The 22,395-nt window shown below is 45.1% G+C and overlaps 2 protein-coding genes across 2 annotated transcripts; both read left to right on the forward strand.

Annotated features, from left to right (window-relative positions):
• The first annotated feature begins 1,011 nt into the window (after nucleotides 1-1,011).
• Nucleotides 1,012-4,046, forward strand: LOC129340243 (ribonuclease pancreatic-like). The gene is made up of 2 exons (XM_054994915.1): nucleotides 1,012-1,077; nucleotides 2,654-4,046. Exon 2 carries the CDS (start codon nucleotides 2,673-2,675, stop codon nucleotides 3,108-3,110), a length of 438 nt encoding a protein of 145 aa, XP_054850890.1. The 5' UTR covers nucleotides 1,012-1,077; nucleotides 2,654-2,672; the 3' UTR covers nucleotides 3,111-4,046.
• Nucleotides 4,047-16,193: 12,147 nt separating this feature from the next.
• Nucleotides 16,194-16,774, forward strand: LOC129340242 (ribonuclease-like). Its single transcript, XM_054994914.1, has one exon. The coding sequence runs from the start codon at nucleotides 16,194-16,196 to the stop codon at nucleotides 16,632-16,634; it is 441 nt and encodes a 146-aa protein (XP_054850889.1). The 3' UTR covers nucleotides 16,635-16,774.
• The last annotated feature ends 5,621 nt before the right edge of the window (nucleotides 16,775-22,395 follow it).

The raw sequence follows: 22,395 nt of genomic DNA on the forward strand, positions 1-22,395 counted from the left end.
GGTGGTGGTGGGGTAAGGGTGGGAAATGGGTACGTTTAAAGGGCCCTGTCGCTTGTGAAAGGGCCCTTTAAACTTAATCCCTGGAGGCCCTGAAGCTTCCTGAAGCATTACGAATGCTTCGGGAAGCTTTGCTTCGGGATTACTTTGTTCTAGCCCTGGAGTCCTTATCAGTTAAGAGCCAATGGGAAAGATGCCATTTCTCACCCAAGACTCATGGAGAATGGCATAAAAGTACTAATGGCCACTATGAACTGTACCATGAAGTGTTTATCTTGTAGTCATAGTTGGATGGCTTAGAAAAGATGGACCATTCAAAGACTTGCCAGGATACTCACCATAGAGGACAAGTTCCCAAAGCAAGCCTCCATCTTCCACAGATGCTTGAAGCAGCAGTGAGCAAAAGGCTCCCACCTGGCAACCCAAACTATGTATTTTTTAAAAAAATTTAATGCTATACTTTAGTTCAGTTGCTGTCTTCAAATCGTTGCTTCCCACCCCCCAATGTCCATGTCAGCAGAGAAAACAGACATGGGTGCAGAGAAGCCTTCGAGTGTGTGGGTCAGCGAGCAGTACCTGAGAGCTCAACCTACCACCCTGCGAATGAGCCCCTCCACCAGAGACCGGACTCCGTGCTCCTCTCAGAGGTTTTACCTCTACACTGATGTCCACAATTATTGCACAGACGCTTCCACATTTCTCCTGAAATGTCGCTTTAAGAAATAGATCTGACAACAAACAGGAAAAACAGGAGTCTCGAAATCTTGGGTTCCTCCCTCCCACCCCTATGCCCCAGTGGTGGTTTTTCTAAGTACAGGGACGTATTCACGAGGGGTAATTTGAGTAATTTTCTCTAGACCCCCCCCTCACACACACACACACACACAAAACCTCTTTGCACCATTCTTTTGCATCCCATATGTGGCAACTGACTGGATGTTCCTCCTTTTTGATCCTGCCCCTGAACCAACTGAGGCCTATATAAGAATGCAGGGAGCAGGTTGAGGGAGAGACTTGGGCCTGTGGAATCCATCTCTCAGCACCTGCAACTTTCCATCACTCAGAGGGGACCAAACTTGGGTAAGCCAGAGGAAGCCATGACCGGGGCTTGACTTCTCTCTTGTGTGAGCCTGCTTCAAAGGGTGACAGTTGTAGGATAATAATAACACACTTTGTAAACTGCTCTGACAGGGTGTTGTCTTGAAGGGCAGTATATAAAGTGATTGTCGTTGTTGTATTGTTGAAGGCTTTCACGGCCGGAGAACGATGGTTGTGGTGGGTTTTCCGGGCTGTATTGCCGTGGTCTTGGCATTGTAGTTCCTGACGTTTCGCCAGCAGCTGTGGCTGGCATCTTCAGAGGTGTAGCACCAAAAGATAGAGATCTCTCAGTGTCAACTGAGAGGGTGACACTGAGAGATCTCTGTCTTTTGGTGCTACACCTCTGAAGATGCCAGCCACAGCTGCTGGCGAAACGTCAGGAACTACAATGCCAAGACCACGGCAATACAGCCCGGAAAACCCACAACAACCATGATTGTGATTGTGATTGTGATTCAGAGGCCCTGAAAGGAATCTGCCATCATCGATTCGTGACTAATAGCTGTTGGTAGATTTCGTCCCTATAGAACTCTGTGGCCACCACCATCCTGTAGGTTTAGAGCCTCCACCCTCCCTTCTTTCCCTCCCTCCCTCCCTTCTCGTGCCCTGGCCCTGGCGCCCCTGAGATTGCCACTTGGTGCTCCCCCATATAAATAAAGGGTTGCCATTCACTACAATAAATTAAGCAACCCAGTTCAGAACAACTGAGGCCGTACTGTGGCTGTGTAATTGGATCATTTAAATAGTGTTTGATACTTGAATCGTTTGGTATCATTTAAAAACCAACAGGCATACAATTGTATTTAGAGTTTGACAGCTCCTGTTAATTATGGTGCTATCTGGAAATTGATAGGTTTGTGTCCTGTGATAACCATCGTCTGATATTCAATGGGCAACAGTCTGATGTTTGAGTGCAGAGGTCCTCAGCCAGCTAAAGATTGGTCTCCCTGGAGATGGAAAACCAAGATCTGGACTTTCCATTCCAGGTGGCGGGGCAGGGGCTCACATGGCCAAATGCTTGTGCCCACAAAACTGGAGTGGGGAGAAGGCATCTGGCCTAGCCTTCTCATTGGTATTTAGCTTTCTGTGTAAAAGGCTTCTGTATGTGTGAAGGAGCGCTGACTCCTCCTGCAGTCTGAAGTGGTATCGTCCACATACAGGTTTATCACTTCCATGAGCTGTAGACCTTTATGTTATGTACTACTTTATGTTGTGGAATGGGGTGTCATTTCTTCGATTGGAAAAGAGAGAAAACCCAGTGCATGTAGCAAAGTAGCATACTTGAGGGAAAGATGCAGCCGGGCCAGCCATGCTTAGTCTTATGCAAAGAAATTTTTAATGTGTCTATATATTCAAAATATTTGGCAATCATGCGTATAACCGCTACGGTGGTCTGAAGTGGTACAATCCAGAGTCCCACTTTCTCCTGCAACATGGGAAGAAATACTTTTATTTTTAAATAATAAACTCAAATGAAGAAAAGACCAAATAACATCACCCTCAATACAGAAAAATAGCTTTCATGTTCTATTTCTTCCTCCCCTTATTTCCTCCATAGCCTCCATTATCCCACCAGGATGTCCTCCAAGGTCTCCTGCTGGCTGCTGCTGCGTTTGGCCATCCTCCTCGCAGCCTTTCTGGTACAGTCCGGCGAAGGGGCCACCTACCGGGATTTCGCTAGGCAGCACATCGATCATCCGAAAACCAATGCCCCCAATCCCAACGCCTACTGCAACCGCATGATGCAGCGGAGGGGCATGACAAGAGGAAGATGCAAAGCCTTCAACACATTCATCAACGCCCCGCCACGCAACATTCAGCATATCTGCCGTGGTGGAGGGAACCGGGTGAATCCTCGTCAGAACCTTTACGACAGCCGAAGGTCTTTCCCTCTCGTTAACTGCCGCAACATAGGTCGTTATCCTAATTGCCGGTACACTGGCATGCAAGCGAACCGGCGAGTTCGTGTGGCCTGCGTCCGCCGCCTGCCTGTTCACCTTGAAAGAGTCCTGTAGGGCAAATTCACAGTCTACACACAGGAAGCCAGGAGTCGAATGAAATATTGAAATGGCGGCCATCTTGTTCTGCTTTGCTTAATGCTTTCTCAGCAATGGGTCTCTCGGGCATATTCACAGTACAAACCAAAATTCATTTAGCAGGTGTCCGTTGTCCTCAGGGAATCCAGAGAGACCTTCTACGGAGAAGAGCTTAAAGATCTCTTTTGCAGGACGCTCAATGCTGTCATCAAACTAGAAACCCAGGATTCTTTGGGGAAGCTATAACAGTTGAGGAAAAGGCTTAAAATCACCTGGGTGGACAGAGGCTGAAAAACCTGGTTCACACATTCGCATTCAGCAGTGGATGAAAATAAAAACAAGTAATGATTTTGCATGTTATGAATGAGATGTTATCACAACAGAGAAACCCAACAGGAAACTTAACTTTACTATAACATTGTTCAAGGGTGTCAGTCATTGGAGACCTAGTTCACACATGCTAATGCACCTCTCAGTTAGGGTTGCCAACTGCCAGGGAAGCCCGGAGATCTCCCAGAATTACAACTGATCTCCAGGTGACAGAGATCAGTTCTCCTGGAGTAAACAACTACTTGATTGTATGGCATTATACTCTGTTAAGATTCGCCTCTCCACCTCAAATCCTCTCCTCCCAAGGTTCCATTGCCACATTTCCGGGAATTTTCCGGACTAGAGTTGGTGCCCTTACTTCCATTGATCCAAGCGAGGCTTTGATTTATAAATATAAGTAGCTGCAACTCTCCTGATGTTGTTTTCTCCTGCCCTCCTGTGTTCATTGCTTGGTATTACACCCCTTCCCTTCTGTTGTCCCTACAAGTACTCGTCCCCCAAATCTTAGTCCCCATAATATGGAGAAACCTCTGTATCAGGATGAAGAGCATGTGCTGGTGGCTTGCTTTTTTCTTCCTCAATCAAATAAATTCTTGCAAATGCAAAAACAATGTGTGTGTGTGTGTGTGGCGCTGCAGGGCTCATGTCTGCCTTCAAAACAGGGTCATAACCGGCCTCCCTTGCTGGGAGGGGCAGCTATACTTGAAAAGACCAGAGAATCATATTAAACATAAGAGGTTTTTTAAAACATTCTTTTACCTTTTTTTTCTCACTTTCAAAACTCACAACCTTTGAGAATTTTCTAAGCACAATTGTGCTGTTCAGGTGGGTGAAGTTAGGTGGCCACTGTTTGGGGGGGGGTGTTAGCGGACCAAACAGAAGCTCAAAAATCCAAACATATCCATGAACTGTTAGAGTCAGAATCATCAATTGTCTAAGAATGGATTTTTTTTTTAACATTGAAAACCTTCCAAAACGAATAGTGCAATCCAGGGCTTTTTTGGGGGGGGAAAGAGGTGGTAGAACTCAGTGGGTTGCCCTCGGAGAAAACGGTCACATGGTCGGTGGCCCCGCCCCCTGATCTCCAAACAGAGCGGCGCGGAGGGCAGTCTAAACTCCCCTCTGTCTGGAGATCAGGGGGCGGAGCCACTGGCCATGTGACCATTTTCAAGACATTCCGGAACTCCGTCCCACTGTGTTCCAGCTGAAAAAAGCCCTGGTGCAATCCTAAGCAAAGTTATTCCATTCCATTGATTTCAATGAAGAAACCTCTGCTTAGGATTGCATTGTAAATCAGAACATAAGTAGTGCCTGCTGGATCAAAACAGAGGTCCATGTAGTCCAGCACATGGTTTCACAAAGCAATCAACCAGTTGTCCTGGAGAGTCAACAAACAGAGCATAGAGGCAAAGGGCTTTCCCTGATTTTTACTCCTAGCATTGGGTTTTAGAGGTTTGCTTACCCTGTGTAGGGAGGTTCCCTTTAGTCACCATGGCTTAGAGCCAAGCCACAAGTGACGCCTGACACAGGTTGGACACTCGTCAGCTTCCCTCAAGTTTTGATGGGAAATGTAGGCGTCCTTGTTTTACAGCTTGGCTCTCCATTACAGCTGCAAGACCAGGATGCCTACATTTCCCATCAAAACTTGAGGGAAGCTGACGAGTGTCCAACCTGTGTCAGGCGTCACTTGTGGCTTGGCTCTAAAAGCTATGAATGGACCTCTCCTCCACGAATCTGTCTACACCCCCCCCCCCTTAAAGCCATCTGTGCTTGTGGCCATCACTATCTAGAGCTGCCAACTGTGGACTGGAAAATTCCTGGAGATTTGGGGGTGGTACTTGAGACGGCAAAGTTTGGGGGTAGGAATGAGCTCAAGGGAAATAATGCCTCCCAAACAACCATTTTCTCCAGGGGAACTGATCTCTGTCATAGGTGCTGTCTGCATGGCACACTTTAAGCCAGCGATGCTGAGCATTCACACCGATCAGTGCTGAAATGGCTTGGGGTCCCATGATTCTGCACTGCACAAACTCAAAGTGATTTGGTGGCTGCTGACAAGTTGAGATGGGTCTGTTTGGAGTCACATTTTGTGGGGGCTGGAGCTGCCTTCTAACATTGCAACGTTGGAAGCCGTCCCCCACTCTGTATTTGCTGGTTGGACTGTCCCAGGTCCACTGGAGAGGCAATTGGTGGTGGAGTTCTGAGGAAAACATGTACTTTTCCTACTTGTTCCACTCTCATTTATTTTTTTAAAAAATGCCAAGCCGGGAAAGGGTTAAAATGCTGCTGCTTCATTCCCTCCTGGCAGCTTCCCTGCCACTTTGTGCAAGATGCTTTTTTTTTCTCTTTAGCAAAGCCTGCAACATGCCTGGGAGTGAGGGGAAAGCAGCCACTTTCTTGGCTTTTAAAACCAGCAGGGAATAAGCAGCAACATTTCTGGCTTTGAAAAAAAGAGAGAGTGTGTGTGCATACCTGGGAGGGAGGAAGCCAACAGAGAAGCAGCCTTATGACCCTTATCTCACTTTACTGATTAAAATGGCAGAAAATGAGTTCAGAGAGCTGAGAAGGGTGGGAGTAGTTACCAGCGAACAGACCAATCAGCTCCCGTTGAAAGGAAGGGGGGAAGAGAAGCAGAACGGGAGTTTTTGATTCTTCATGGACGGAACGTGCATCAGCAGCAACTGGGCAGCAGCTTTAAAAAAAATCACAGGATGTGTGCAGGGGGGAAAAAACGGGGGAACGACGGACAAAAACTATTTCTGCCTCCTGTGATTCCCTTGCAGGTGCAGAACCTGGGAGAAACTGGGAAGCAGAATAGATTCTGAAACGCTGTAAAGTGACCATGCAGAAAACAGTCTGGCAAGTCAGTTGTAATTCTGGCAGAGCTCTCCAGGACCCCCCTAGAGAGTGGCAGCCCTATCATTATTACCTCCCCTGGCAGTTAATTCCACAGTTGAATGACTGGTTGAGTAATGAAGTAAAAGAAGTTAAATAGAACAGCTTTTAGTTATCCTCAAACCCTGCAATGATCCACAAAATTCATTCATGCTGACCAGGGATTTTTTTTTCATAATCTCTGAAGCATCAAGGGAACAGTGATCTAGGGGAAAAGCTATTCTGACACAGAGGAAGTGTCCCCAACCATGTGCCTATGGGCACCACGGTGCCCACCAATACCTTTCCTGGTGCCTGCCAAGTGTTTTTAGAAAGTGGGTGTGGCCAGGTGGGACTTTTGTCCAGTTGGGCTTCTCATTGGCCACTGCTGATCGGACTGGCTGTGATTCTTTTAAAGTTGCTTCAGCAGCAGCTGCCACCACTGCACAAAGGTCTTCCCTGCATCAAGGAAGGTAAGCTGTGTTTAGACAAGACCACGTCTTTAAAGAATATGCTCATTTAAAAAGGTTTCCTGTTAAGCAGAGCGTCTGCCTGAAATGCTGAAAAGTTACTATTAAAGTTATGCATGAACTCACTCCCTGTGGGCTGCCTCTTTTGGCAACCATTTTGTGGTTGGCTTCGCCTAAGGTCGCCAACCCCCTTACCTAAAAAGCGAGGGAGAGGTTGCTAGGCAGGTAGGGCGCCTTAATCAAGTTTCCTCATTTTCACTATGTTTGGGGCCGATTTGGCCCCACTGAGACCCAGTAGCTTCTGGTTTTTAACCAGAACTGTGTCATCAGGGCCTCCAGAACGCATATGACGCCATTTTGCTCTGTGCTGTGATGGTTCCTGGATGGCCTTCCCCCCCACCCCCAGCCAGCGAGGTGAGTGGAGGCAGAGGAAAAGACAGGGGCAGGGGAGCCTCCATGGATTCACCTCCTACAGCAGACATTTTGCAGTTGTTCACACACACCACCCTGTGTTGGAATTCAAATAGTGCCCACAGGCTCCAAAAGGTTGGGAATCTATGTTCCAAGATTTTTAAGCAAGATTTCAATGGGATGTGGGAGAATTTTGAACTGCTGCTGTTTTATTGTTGTTCGTGTTATTTATTTTGTAAACTTAATTTGTATTGGAAAAGAGCAATAGTCCAGTAGCACCTATAAGACTAGCAAAATTAGTAGTACGGTATGAGCTTTCATGAGACACACATTACTTCTTCACTGAGCTCTGGCTCACAAAAGCTCATGCCCGACCACACATTTTGTTAGTCTTTTAGGTGCTACTGGACTCTTGCTCTTTTCCACTGCTACAGACAGACTAACATGGCTACCCATCTTGATTTGTATTATTTTAGTTAAATTAGCTGTATTTGATGTTTTATTTGTGCCTGGATAGCCCAGGAGTGCCCGATCTCATCAGATCTCAAATGTAAGCAGGGTCAGCCTTGATGAGTAATTGGATGGGAGACCTGCAATGAAGACCAGGGCTGCAGAGAGAGGCAGTGGCAAACCACCTTACTTAGTCTCTTGCCATGAAAACCCCACCAGGAGGCACCATAAATCAGCTAGGACTTGAGGGCAGGAGGTCATTTTTAAAGTCCATTGAGTGCTTTTTACACAGAAGGATTTAATATAAATCTTATGAATGAACAAACTGAAAATGATCTACTGGCTGCATTTCTGCCCATTCACCAGAGAAGGGTCACTGGCTCACTGTCCATTGATTTGTTCAGCCACAGCAATGAACCAAGCCTAAAAGGGGTTTGCAACCCATCTCTTAATTTAGTTTTTATTGATCTTATGTCAGGTATACTTCACCTTTCTCACTGAGACTCAAGGCAGATTACACCGTGTGAATCAATGCCATTTCAAAGGGAACGTGCTCATATGCAGAGTAGGGCTGTCAATCCCTCAGCCACTGCCCTCCCACTTCCACTCACCTGGCAGCCGGGGCAGGGGGAGGATTCTGAGGGAGGCACATGTGCAAAGCATGTACACGCTTCCACACTGGACCTTAAAATGGCATCATTTTCCAGCATGACCCAGAAGCTACGGTTCATGCTGGTGGGAGGGGGACAAGCAATTCACTAAAAATTACCCTGAACACTAAGCTTGGGGGCAATTTTTAGTGAATCAATTCCCCAGCATGACCTGTAGCTTCCATGGCATGCCAGAAGGGTATGATAGCAAATGCGCATTTCACACATGCAGGAGTTAAGTTCCTGCTGCCCCCCCGCCTCCCCCCCTGCCTTCTGGTTTGGTCCTGGGGGACCTGTAACCCCTACTACATGAACTTCCAGCAGCCACCAGGGCTTGGGCTTCCGGCCACCCCCATGCTGTAGGAACCAGTAGGGCAAAAAACCCAACACACCACAAGGTATGTGCCAAAACTTCACAGGAACTTAAGATCACCTTTGAGCAAAAAGGAAAAGTAAGGGAAAAGGGAAAAGGCCACCCCATCAGTAGGAAACAGGTTGGGACAGGAGCAAGGGCTAAGAAGAGGGGCAGTGAAGACTCTGTGGTGATCACATGTGAGGCGTGCATGCCATATTTCCTTGCCAAAAAAAATCACAGATTCCATCTGCAACCAGTGTAAACTGGTTGGTCTGTTAGAAGAGGGACTCGAATTGCAAATCTCAATGCTTTGCTTCATTAGAGAAGAAGAATTCTTCAATAGGACACCGGGGGGGGGGGTGCAATGAGATGAAGAGTGAGAGGACACTGTCAAGGATAATAATAACAACAACAATATTCAATTTATGTACCGCCCTTCAGGATGACTTAACACCCACTCAGAGCGGTTTACAAAGTATGTTACTATTATCCCCCCAACAAAACACCCTGTGAGGTGGGTGGGGCTAAGAGAGAGCTCCAGAGAACCGTGACTAGCCCAAGGTCACCCAGCTGGCTTCAAGTGGAGGAGTGGGGAATCAATCCCGGTTCTCCAGATTAGAATCCTGCTGCTCTTAACCTCTACACCAAACTGAGATGAGATCTGTATTGGGGAGGGAGCTACAATGAAGACCTTCTCAGGAGCTGGAGAAAGACAAGACATTCTGAAAGTGTGTTGTGTTTTTGGGCTCCTTGTTAGGGCACTGTGGAAGCACAAGTACTATTCTGGGTAGGTTCCAGAATGCTCACCAGAGCATGCCAACCATGCTATAAGAACATTGTGGGCACATTATGACTGATGAGGGTCATTACCTTAGGCTATGGAGACTTGTCCATTTTCTTCGTGGGCAGCTGGTCACAGCATATCCTGGATTGGATCCTGGCACCTTTTCCACTCAATCTTGTCCAATTCTCCTCCTTACTTGAAAGGGGGAGGGTGGTATTTCCCATGGACCCACACTCTGGGACCTTCTTGGATTCATGAAACTAAACTTTAGGAAAGTACAAATGGGGCAAGTTTGGCACCAAGCAGTTTTATGTTCTAAGGTTCTATCTTTTCTTCGTAAAATGCTGCCGTACCCAAAGTGATTTGGTGGTTTAGCATGTCTAAAAAGACTTGAGGTGCTGCACCTGTATTCCATGTGCAATAGCCTTCCTTGGGAGACTCACCAGCTACAGTCCTTGCCCTAGGGGTGACGTGGAGTTCACATCCAATGTGTTCAGTAGTCAGACTTACTGTATTCAACTGCAATGAGTAGATTGTTGAACATAAACCCAAACCGGGCAAGGTGCCAGGCTTTTCACTGGTGGAGCACCCCAACGGCTTTATTTCATATAGGGTCTGCAAGCGGATAAGCAAACAAATATGTCCTGATATAGGCTAGGAAGCAAGTTAGCAGTGTTTTGGCTCGGTGATCCATAGAGTCGCCAGCTCCAATAGGGAAATTCCTGGGGATATGGGAGTGGAGCCTGGGAAGGGCAAGGTTTGGAGAAAGCAGGGAACTCAGCAAGTAGGGATCCCAATCCCCCAGTGGGGGATCCCCCGCTTTCACTTTCCACCCCCGCCACCACTCACCTGGTCAGCAGGGGAAAAAATAGGGGTCAGCAGGGGCCTCCTGGGCGTGCTCCCAAGGTGGCACGATGACATCACTCCCTGGAATGATGTCACTGCAGCACCCTGAGAGTGTGTGTGCTTTGCAGCAGGTCAGTTTGGGCCCCAAACAAGCCAAATTGGGCCCATTTGCGGCCTAAATCTGTGCACGTGCTTCTGCACCCACACGATGACATCACCAGAAGTGAAGCCCCAGATCCCAGCTTCCTACCGGGACAGTAAGGGGGCCTGGCAACCCTATCAGCAAGTGCGTGATGCCACAGAATCCACCCTCCAAAGCCACCATTTTCTTCAAAGGAAATGATGTCTGCAGTCCGGAGACGAGTCGTAATTCTGGTAGACCTTGAGACGCCACCTGGAGGTTGACAACCCTAGTGACTCAGGATACACCCCCCAAACATCTTCTGATCTCCACTTGTTGCCCTCATTGGGTACATCATTATGAAAGGAAAGGAAGGGAAGGGCTAAGAGCTCTGAGCAACATGCACAGAATGTTCACCACAGGTGACGGCCTTTAAAGACCTTAAGGGATCATCAAGTTCATGTTGGCTGCTCTTTAAAAGTATCTTAAAGTTCTCAGTGGTTGCCTGGTAATGATATGAGCTGTTGTGCCTGTGTGGTTAATAGCGCGTAGGGAGGAAACTTAAATGTCTATGGGGGGTAACATGGGTTCTCAGTTCAGAGCCAAACTACACAGGAAAGAGATTTGTCCTTGCCCAGATACCTCCATTGATGGAAGTGGTTCCTGGTTCCCCCATTACATTCTTGGCACGCCACTCTGCAGCCAATTTCTTCTAAGAGTGAGCAAACCAGTCAATGAATAGCGTTACCAGATCCAGGTTGGGGAATTTCTGGATATTTGAGGGCTAGAACCTGAAGAGGTCAGGTTTTGAGGAGGGGAAGGGCCTCAGCAGGGTATAATGCCATAGAATCCCCCCTCCAAATCCAGCATTTTCTCCAGGGGAACTGATGTCTGTGACCTGAAGAACAGTTGTAATTCAGGGGGATCTCCATCCACCACCAGGAAGTTGGCAACCCAATGGGAATAGACCAGAAGAAGACAAGGAAAGAAAGCAGCAATTGGGGCCAATGAAGATGGAGAAAATGGCAATTGGGAAAGGAAGAAATGGGGGGATATGGATGGGATTTTCCTCACCTCAAAATTTGTCGTGTCCCTCACTTAAAATAAATGTACTATGTATTCCAGATAAGAAACTCAAAAAGAGTCCAGTAGCACCTTTAAGACTAACCAATTTTATTATAGCATAAGCTTTCGAGAATCAAGTTCTCTTCATCAGATGGCTGATGAAGAGAACTTGATTCTCGAAAGCTTATGCTATAATAAAATTGGTTAGTCTTAAAGGTGCTACTGGACTCTTTTTGATTTTGCTACTACAGACTAACACGGCTAACTCCTCTGGAGATAAGAAACTGTGAGAGAAAAGTTTAACTAAGGCCATTTGTTTTATAACAAAAGTGATATTTGAACAAGAGACTTCTGGAGGTGTTGTCAAAGACTTCTCTGTAGAAGTGGGGTACATGTGGAGAAAAGCAAAGCTCTGATCTTAAGGCTAATCGGTTCGATTTTCTTTCCTCTCTATTCTAAGAGCCTTTCGGATTGCTAAGGGCTGGTCATAAAATTGTACGCCTGACCTGTTGCTCCACTTCCAAGCGGACACAAGGCTGTTGGGTCTTGCAAAGTGAGTTCCTAACCTATTTCTCCACCGTGACCCAGAACGGCAGAGCATAACTGACAGGAAACCAGACACTGCTCAAGGCAACGTTGGTTAAGAGATTGGGACACCCTGCTATTTCTGAGCAAGACCTCAAAGTCCGGTAAGAAAGGGTCGACTTTGCAATCTTTATTATTAGGAGGCACACTTGTTTTATTCTGTTTTTTAAAAAACATGGCTTTTATGCAGAACTATTAAGTACCTTACAGCAACACATTAAAATCCACATAGCCTACCTGAAGAATATCCTGAAGCTAAAATACACGACAAGATTTCGGATTCAAACCTGCCTCAGGCAAGCAAGTTCTTGGTTCTAGCCCTGGAGTCTCTATCAGGGTCAAACCACACAAGACAAAATACACTTGAATTACACTCGAAGTATACTCAAATATACTCAAATTACAAAATACACTTCAACTACCCATTATCTCATTATCACAGGTAACTGATTTCATTTACATAGGCGGGGTCAGGGAGAGTCCAGTGGCACCTGACGTGGGCTTTCGAGGACCACACTTCTCTTTGTCAGATGCATCTGGCGGGGAGGGCTGTGGTTATCGAAGGCTTGTGCTGCAGTGGAATTGGTTGGTCTTGGTGGTGGTGCTGGACTCTTTTTGATTTTGCTACAACAGACTAACATGGCAAACTACTTTGAACCTTTACACAAGCAAACTGATCCCCACATCAAAAGGAGCTCTTTGCATCTCCATATCAAAGGAGTTGTTTACATCCCTCCTCTCCTCCTCCCCTCCCCTCTCCTCCTCTATAATTGACCAGTTTCTTTCTGCCCTCCATGTATCTGACGAAGTGAACTGTGGTTCTCGAAAGCTTATGCTACAATAAAATTGGTTAGTCTTAAAGGTGCTACTGGACTCTTTTTGATTTTGCTACTACAGACTAACACGGCTAACTCCTCTGGATCTTCAACTACCCATGTAATTCGAGTGTATTTTGTCTCGTGTGGTGAGACCCTGAGTTAATGGGTTTTAGCAGGACACAATTTCTCAACTTAATTCTCTTTACAGACTGACCCCCTCCAGCACATAAAATCCCAAGATTTGTGGAGAAAGACATACAAGTACTATTGGCAGTGCTTCTACACACCAGTAGAAACTGTACCTGTAATCACAGCTGGATGTCTTTGAAAATATGGTCTATTCACCACATTAAAAAAAATAATAACATGGAAATTAGCTTTGTGCTAAATATAAAACATAGCTGAGTCTCTAATGCCAGATTGTTGCTTCCCACCTCCCATGTCCATGTCAGTAGTTACAACAGAAATGTAGGCAAAGAATCCCTCAAGTGTGTAGTCTTGCTAAACACACCTGCCACTATGAGAATAAATCTCCAAACTTAACTTTAAGGCCAAAGGTTGAAACTTAAGAGCTCTTCAAAGAGCTCTTGCAAGAATAAAATGGTGGAAATCCACATCAACTCATTGCTATAGGGTAAACACAATACCCACTTAAGGTAGAGAAGCCCTGGCGCTGATCTCACTCCTTGCTTCCCTCAAATTTTCACCTCTATATTGTTTTTCCAGAGATATTCTACAGATGCTCCCTCATTTGTCTGGAAATAATTCTTTACGTGACATCTGGCAACAGGATTCCAGAACCCCTGGCTTCTTCCTGCCCACCTCTCTGCCCTCAATATTGCTTTCAAAATTCAGGAAGTTATTCCCTACAGGTGCAGGGCTCAAACAGCCAACTGAATAATTTTCATTTGAAAGACATAGAACCACTTTTTTTTGCACTTCGTATGTGGCAATTGGCTGAATGTTCCTCCTTTTTTAACCAGCTTCAGTTAGCAACTGTGTAGAGTATACATGGGATAGGCAGGATATAAACAGTTTAATCCAACCAAGCAACAGATACCAGCATGCCTGTATCTCCCAATATATAATCTGAAATTAGATTATCTCAGCTAAAAAAGCATTTTATAGGAACGTGCAGCATATCCCTTTTCTTGAGTGGCCCTGAGGGGAAATACCATCATGGCTAATACCTGTTAATAGATAGGCTTAGGGCCAAGCTACAAGTGACGAATGACACTTGCCTAGCAAGTTAACAGATTCATGTGTATTCCTCCCTGTTCACTTGCCATTCACTTGCTCTCCAATTGATCAAGTGGAGCACAAGTGAATGGCAAGTGAACAAGGAGGAATACATGTGAGTCTGTTCACTTGCCAGGCAAGTGTCTTTCATCACTTGTAGCTTGGCCCTTACTTTCCATAGATTTCTGGGGCCACCACCATATTGATGTTTTATGCTCCCCCATGCACCCCTGAGTTTGCCCCTTGGCTCTCTCCTATATAAACGGTCACCATTCACTACAATAAATTAAGCAACCCAGCTTAGTACCAAACTGAGGTCATGTAACAGTGGTATTTAAAATTATTTGATACTTAAAACAAGATATTTGGCGGTATTGCATATCTGAGACACATGCAACGATCTTTAATGAGAATCAACAAACTAATTTCCTTTGATACCTGACATCTAATATTCCATTGGCAATTGTTTATCATATTTGATTTGTCTTGAATTTGATCATGAAGGTCCTAAACCAGATAAAGTTAGTTTAGTCTCATTTGAGATGATAAACCTGGATCTGGAGTGTACCATTTCAGATGACAGGTGCAGCTCACATGTTCAAACATAAAAAACTGGATGTGGACGAGAAGGTATTTAGCATAGCCTCACTGACGGTTAGCTTTCTGTGCAGAAGGCTTTTGTGTGTGTGAAGGTGAATTCACTCCTCCAGTCTGAAGAGGTAAAGTCCACATATAGGCTTACCTCAGAGGAATCCAGCCCTTAATCTGGCAACAACTGCAATCCTACGCACACATACCTGGGAGTAAGCCCCATTGAACAAAGTGGAATTTTGGTTGTTGTGGGTTTTCCGGGCTGTATTGCCGTGGTCTTGGGCCAAGACCACGGCAATACAGCCCGGAAAACCCACAACAACCATCGTTCTCCGGCCGTGAAAGCCTTCGACAATACAAAGTGGAATTTTCCTCGGAATAAAAGTGTTTGGGATTCCATTATAATGCAGCAATCCTTGGTCCATATAGTTGGAAGTAAACCTCATTAAACTTAATGGGATTCACTTCCTGAGCAAATATGCAAAGGAGTGCCCTATGAGGGTATGATTTACCTCAGAATATGTCCAAATCAGTGGGATGTAGTTCTGACAAAAGGTGTAGAATCAGACCATGAAGACTCAGTGGCAGCGATGAGAGCTACGTATGTCTCATATCAGTCATTCCATTGGTTCCAACAAAGCCTAGCTGTGACTAAATTCATAGTTGCACTTCTAACAATGTGCAGGGAACTTAGTGAGACCAAAAAATGGTGTGTTGCATCCTGCAGAGGACAAAATGACTAGATAGCTCTCCAGGAGGTACAGATAAGACTCATATTGAGGGTAATGGCTGTCTGTTTTTCAGGGTGCCGTGTTCAGTGGAAGGCCAATCGAGGGTGGGAGAGCTCAAAAAATTCCCTGTGAAAATTTGCTCCAATGCATACAATACACATGCGAGGGATAAGCTAATCTTCCATTTATTATACTTATAGGGGAAAGAGACTCCAAACACCCCAAGAGAAAATAAACTGAAACCCAGAAATATTTGATGTGAAAAGATTTTTTTTTTTAGAAAAAGGCTGAATATTCAAATTTCCACTTTTTTTCAGAGTCAAACCACACATTATGCAGAATAGAGGTGGTAAAATGCTGAAGTGTACTACTTTACATTGCAGGTGGGGGGGTGTCATCTCCTTTAATGGAAAAGAAAGAAACCTGGGTGAATGTAGTAAAGCAGCATACCTGAGTGAAAGATGTAGCCCAGCCCTGCTTAGTCCTGTGCCAGGGGCTTTTTTCTATGTGGGATAATGATTTTTTTAAAAAAGACAAATACACACTCCACCTGCAGTCTGAAGTGGCACAATTCAGAATTCCAGTACTTTCTGTGTCAGGATTCAAAAGTCTTGAATTTATAAATAATAAATACAAATAATGAATAAATGACCAAACGTCATCCTTAAGAGAACCAAATAATTATCACATTCCTTTTCTCCCCCCCCCTTATTTCTTCCATAGCATCCAATACCCCACCAGGATGTCCTCCAAGGATTCCTGCTGGCGGCTGCTGCGTTTGGCCATCCTCCTCGCAGCCTTTCTGGTGCAGTCCAGAAAAGGGGCCTCCTACCGGGATTTCGTTAGGCAGCACATCGCTCACCCAAGAACCAGAGCCCCCAATCTCAACACCTACTGCAACCGCATGATGCAGCGGAGGGGCATGACAAGAGGAACATGCAAAGCCGTCAACACGTTCATCATCGCCAGGCCAAAGGCCGTTCAGAATATCTGCCGCAGAGGAGGGACCCGGGTGAATCGCCATCGGGATCTTTACAACAGCAGAAGGCGTTTTCGTGTCATTACTTGCAGCAACAGAGGTCTTTATCCTCGTTGCCAGTATGTCGGTAAACGAGAGACCCGACGAATTAGTGTGGCCTGCGCCCACACCCTGCCAGTTCACTTTGAGCGACAACGCCCATGATTCACCCACAGGATGCCAGGAGTTCAATGAAATATTAAAATGGCAGCCATCTAGTTCCGCTTTGCATAATGCTTTCTCAGCAACAGATGTCTTCAGCAGGCTTTGTTCTCCCCAGGAAATCCTGGGGATTGAAGTTGTATAGGGAGGAGTTAGCAAAATATTCCGTACCTTCACCAAACTAGATTAGTTTCAGGTGGTTATTCATGCCGATCTGCAGTAGGAGAGCAAGATTTGAGTCCAGTAGAACCTTAAAGTCCAAAGAGATTTTTCAGGATATGAGCTTCTAAGATTCAAGCTCTGACAAAGGGAGCTTGACTCTTGAAAGCTTATATCCTAGTAAATCCTAAGGTGCTACTGGATTTGAATCTGGCTCTTCCCCAAACTACAATTCCCAGAATTCTTTGGGAAAACCATACTAGCTGAAGAAATGGTACCAGATAATCTGTGTGAACTGAGACTGAGAAACCAAGAGGTGTTTCAGGCACACAAGTTCTGCAGTTGATGACACCAAAGTCAAGTAATGAATGTGAGTGGGCCATTATCACAGCTATAAGACTAAAGGGAAAACATACTATTACCACAAAACTTTCCAAGGCTGTCAGACATTAAATATCTGGTTCACACACGCAAATGTACATCGCAGTTTCTCTACTCTTCATTACTGTCTTGACCCTTGTGACTGGGGGAGAGTGTGTGAACTGACTGGTGTTCCCTGAAGGGAATTATGCTTGAGGTGATAATGCAGTTCAATCTGCGGTGTCTGATCTGTGAATACACACATGCCAGTGATCACTTGATGTTGCTTATATCTGAGTTTATAGATTACATCTGTAGTCTTTAAGGTGCTACTGGACCCGAATCCTGCTCTTCTACTACAGACCAACATGGCTACCCACTTGAAACTATCAATAGATCTGTGAGATTCACAATTTTTTACATTTGAATCACCTAATTTTTTCACTATTCTACATTCAGTCTTACGCACACATGAATCCTTTTCACTCACTGCTTTCATATGTTCTTCCGCTCACATATCTAACCACATTCATGGTACTTCTTAATTTTCTCACCCCTTTCTCACGTTTACTTCATTGCCATATGCAGCAACCCTAGATGTCTGAAACCTTTGCCTTGCTGACAGAGTTTGGTTTGGAACTGGATTTTCCTTTTTCCAAACTTCTGAGTGAATGGAATCTTCATAAACATTCCATAACATCTCATCAACTGAGCTATGAAGCCCACTTCAATCAACAAAAGCTAGAATTCTCTCCACCAAGAGCAAAAGAGGTTTCAAACACTCCATGCCATATTTGCCTGAAATTTTTAATCTTAGACTGAATTTATCTAACAGCAGAGGGAACAAATTAGCAAATATGTTAGTTTATATTATAAAATCAAATGTACATGTTCCTGTCTTTCCATGTACCATTTGTCTCTTTCCCTGACTGAGAGCCAAGCTACAAGTGATGCCTTACACAGGTTGGACACTTGTCAGCTTCCCTCAAGTTTTGATGGGAAATGTAGGCATCCTGGTTTTACAGCTTGGCTCTCCATTACAGCTGCAAGACCAGGATGCCTACATTTCCCATCAAAACTTGAGGGAAGCTGACAAGTGTCCAACCTGTATAACGCATCACTTGTAGTTTGACTCTAAGAAACATAGGCCACCTCAACTCTCTCCTGCCCTCCAGTGTCTATTGCATAGCATAACACTGCTTCCCTTCTGGTCTCCCAACAGATGAATAAGTAACTTACTGCTTTTCCTTCCTCAAACTTATTAGTGGCTGCCTAGACTGAGTGTGAACTCTATCAGACTGAGCAGCAGATGGCGCTAAAGAAATGTGCTTGCATTTGTTTCCTCAATAAAGCACATTCTTGCCAGGCAGATGCTCTGTGTGTGTGTGTGTGTTTGTGTGTGTGTGTCTGTCAGTCAGTCAGTGAGTCAGTCACACTTTCTAATCTGAGATGTGCTGGCCTCAGGCTTTCCTTGAATCAGGATTACAGTTTGCCTTCCTTGCTACATGAGGCTAATATATTTCCAAGTGGGGCTTCAAAGAACATAAGCTTTAGAATTTGTGGCATGAGAACAAGGGCTTATTTTCTTTGAAGCCCCACTTGGAAATATATTAGCCTCATGTAGCAAGGAAGGCAAACTGTAATCCTGATTCAAGGAAAGATTTCAATTACTACAGAATAGACCATTAATAATAAAAAAGCAATGATCTGAATCCAGAACTTTTTAAAAAATATCACCTACATTGTTAGGTTGTAGGTAAAGCTCCCCTAAAGCTTCTTAAACAGGCTAACCATGTTTTGCTCCCCCAAAGTCTGCAGAATTGACTATTTTAGTAAGCAAGTTCTGTTGTACTGGGGCCACAGCTGAGAAAGCCCCGTCATCTTGTCCGTCAGATTTCACCTTACTAATAGAAGGACTAGGTAGTATCCACGAATGATTTCAAAACGCAGGAACTTGAGTGGGGCTCACCCCACAAGAATCCTTTCTCTAATGACGGCTGTAACATATGCCACTTAGCTGGCCTCATGCTGTTGCACCTTTAAGAAAAACAGCTATGACCCTAAGGACTGGTTTCTAGAGAGCTGATCCTGCAAAATGTGCTCCAGCAAGAACAGGCTGGAAATCTGAAGGCCCCTGGCTGTCAAGACTGGCGTTAGAATCAAATTGTCCATCTGCTGGCTTTATCCTGTTGCCGGCCTCCATTCCTTGCGGCCCAGAGCGATACATAGTGTCAGAAGCCAGGCAGGCCACAGCCTTCGCACAGAACAAAGGAAGAAACGAGCTGCCGACTGAATCGGAGACTGGAAACAGAGCAGAGAACAGGGTAAGAGGGGCTTTCGCAGGAGCAATGGAAAAGAAGTGGTCCGAAGGCTAAAAGCCTGCTTGTTTTCCTGTCTGGATTGGGCAAAAGGGCATTTGCAGAGCTTGGGTGGTTTATTAATGGCACGTTCACAGAGGCAGAAATAAACATTTAAGACCAAAGCAGGCTGTTTGAATCTGTTTTGCAAATATCATGGTGGCAGCTGCAACTCCTTTGGATCCCCTTTGAAGTTGGTAACCATTTCAATATTGGGGTAATCTAAAAATGACCTGCTTATAGAGGCAAGGGGAGTATATGCTCCAGCACTGGAAAGGATGAGTGCACAGGACTTACAGCAACACAAAATAGCCCTTGGCCAGAAGATGGCCTTTTATTAGGGTGAGAAAAGTTGCGCTTACCAGTCCCCCCCCCCCCACTTCTTTTACACAGCTATTCAATTGTGCAATAATGCTGCCCTCTGTTGGTGGGTCATGAGCTTATTTGAGCTGAGTTGCACCAGGTCCATTTGTTTGGGGACTTTCTTCTACACAACTTACGAGGAAGTGTTAAGCTAACGTGCTTTTGTATTCATGCAGCTTATAATTTTGAATGTTTTTGGAACCCTGATCTCTTCTAAATGTTCTCTCTCTCTCTCTCTCTCTCTCACACACACACACACACACACACACACACACTTCATTAATGGAGAAGAAATAGACCTGGAAGACTCCATTACATGTTTGAATTGCTGATAACTTTGTGGACTAATTTTGGTAAGTCTTGCCCCTAAATGAACAGAATTCACTGTGTCGATTGCCTGTTTTATTTCCCTGCCTGAGCCAATATCCATAAAGGGTGGATTTCTATCCAAGAAACTTAAAGGGGAACCACCACCCAATGGCCCCAATATCATGGCCCCAAGCAGAATCACAGACTACTCCGCCAGCATGGTGTAGTGGTTAGAGTATCAGACGAGGATTTGGGAGGCCACAGGAGCTCGCTGGGTGGCCTTGGGCCAGTCACTTTCTCTCAGCCTGGCCTACCTCCCAGAGTCGTCGTGAGGATAAAATGGTGGATGGAGGAATGATGTTGTAAGCTGCTTTGAGTCTCCATTGAGGGGCAAAGTGCAGAGTGAATATCTTTTTTAAAAAATATATTTTTCAACAATATTAGAGATGCCTAGAGACCCAGTCATGGATTTCCTGCATCTCATCTTGCTGACAAAGAAAGAAAGAGAAAATGTCTGTCACTGCTGAATGCAGGACTGAGTGAATAAGGACACTCCCTTCTACTGTAAAGAGAACACCTCACACGGAGCCTCCAGGTGTACAATGGGATGGATAGGAACGTGTTGCCAGAAGGTGGCTGGTGTGTGACTTGTTCTTATGAGAAAACTGACCAAGAGCCAGCCCAGCTCAGATTCTCAGAACACACCTACATGAAGCTGCCTTATATTGAATCGCATCCTTGATCTATCAAGTAGTGTCGTAGTGTCTACTCTAATGGGCAGTGGCTCTCCGAGTTCTCAGGTAAAGGTCTTTCATATCGTCTACTGTTTGATCCTTTTTTAACAGAAGATATCAGGAGTTGAACCCAGTTTCAGGTGGGTAGCTGTGATGGTCTGTAGTCGAAGAGCAAAATCCGACTCCAATAGCATCTTAAAGACCGACTAGATTTCCAGAGTATGAGCTTTCGAGAGTCAAAACTCCCTTAATCACCAAGTAGCACTTTTAAGACTAACCCACTTTACTGTAGCATAAGCTTTAGGGAACCACAGCTCTCTTCATCAGATGCTTCTGACGAAGAGAGCTGTGGTTCTGCAAAGCTCATGCTACAATAAAGTGGGTTAGTCTTAAAGGTGCTACTGGACTCTTTACTATTATGCAACTACAGACTAACACGACTAACTCCTCTGGATCTATTAATCTCCAAGGGAGCTTTGACTTTCAAAAGCTCATACCTTGGAAATCTAGTTGCTCTTTAAGGTGCTGTTGGACCTGGATTTTGCTCCAGGACTTGAACCTGGGACCTCTGCATGCAAAGCAGATGCTCTATCAGGGATCTTCTATCCTATCTTAGATGGGTGTAAGCTGATGGGGTCTGGAAGGGTTTGTGCAAGGTAGGACTGCTTGAGAGATAGCACAAGCCCCTAGAAAAGGATTTCCTTTGGGCTTCAACTCATACCACCCAGACCAACAGCTTGGGTCCCGCAAATCATTTCTGCTGGTGGAAAGGATTTCTGTCAGCAGAGTGGATTTTCCTCACTTCCTGCTGCAGCTCCAAGTTGGGAAATTCTTGGAGATTTGGGGATGGAGCCTGGGAAGGGCAGGGTTTGGGGAACAGAGCCAGGGTAGAATGCCATAGACTCCACCCACCAAAGCAGCCATTTTCTCTGGGGGAACTGATCTTTGTCTTTTGGAGATCAGTTGTAATTCCAGGAAATCTCTAGGCCCCACCTGGAGGTTGGCAACTCCAAATGGCCCCTTAATGCTGCTTGGGGGCAGAAAGCCTGTAATAGGAAGGGAGAGAGATTGGCACAAATTGCTCCTCCATGTTTAGCAGATACTTTCCACGGGATCCACACGAACTATTAGATGTAAATAAATGACATGACTTGTTCATGAACATAAACTTGTTCATGAAATAAAGTTAACCTTCTAGAAGCAGCTCTTTTATAGGCTAACAATATGCATTATGAGCATGGGTGTAGATGCAGCACAACTTTCTCAAGGCAAATATGGATCCGATCAATGCAGCAAATTTTATGGCCTCTGTGGAAAAGTAAATGTTCCCATGGTTGGTGAGTTAAAGTTATTGGAGCTCAGAGTGCTGAATTCTGCAAACAGTTGTATCTGCTGGATAAGCCCCTAATTTAAAAAGTTAAATCATCTATTTCTCATTTTATCTGGTTTGTTTTCAAGCATCTATTAGAGAAAGAAGTACAA

This window comes from Eublepharis macularius, chromosome 12 (assembly GCF_028583425.1).
Source record: "Eublepharis macularius isolate TG4126 chromosome 12, MPM_Emac_v1.0, whole genome shotgun sequence".
NCBI classification, from domain to species: Eukaryota; Metazoa; Chordata; class Lepidosauria; order Squamata; family Eublepharidae; genus Eublepharis; species Eublepharis macularius.

What these genes read in the sequence shown, in the direction of transcription:
- LOC129340242 (XM_054994914.1), top strand. Translation starts at nt 16,194, where the DNA reads ATGTCCTCCAAGGATTCCTGCTGGCGGCTGCTGCGTTTGGCCATCCTC.
- LOC129340243 (XM_054994915.1), top strand. Translation starts at nt 2,673, where the DNA reads ATGTCCTCCAAGGTCTCCTGCTGGCTGCTGCTGCGTTTGGCCATCCTC.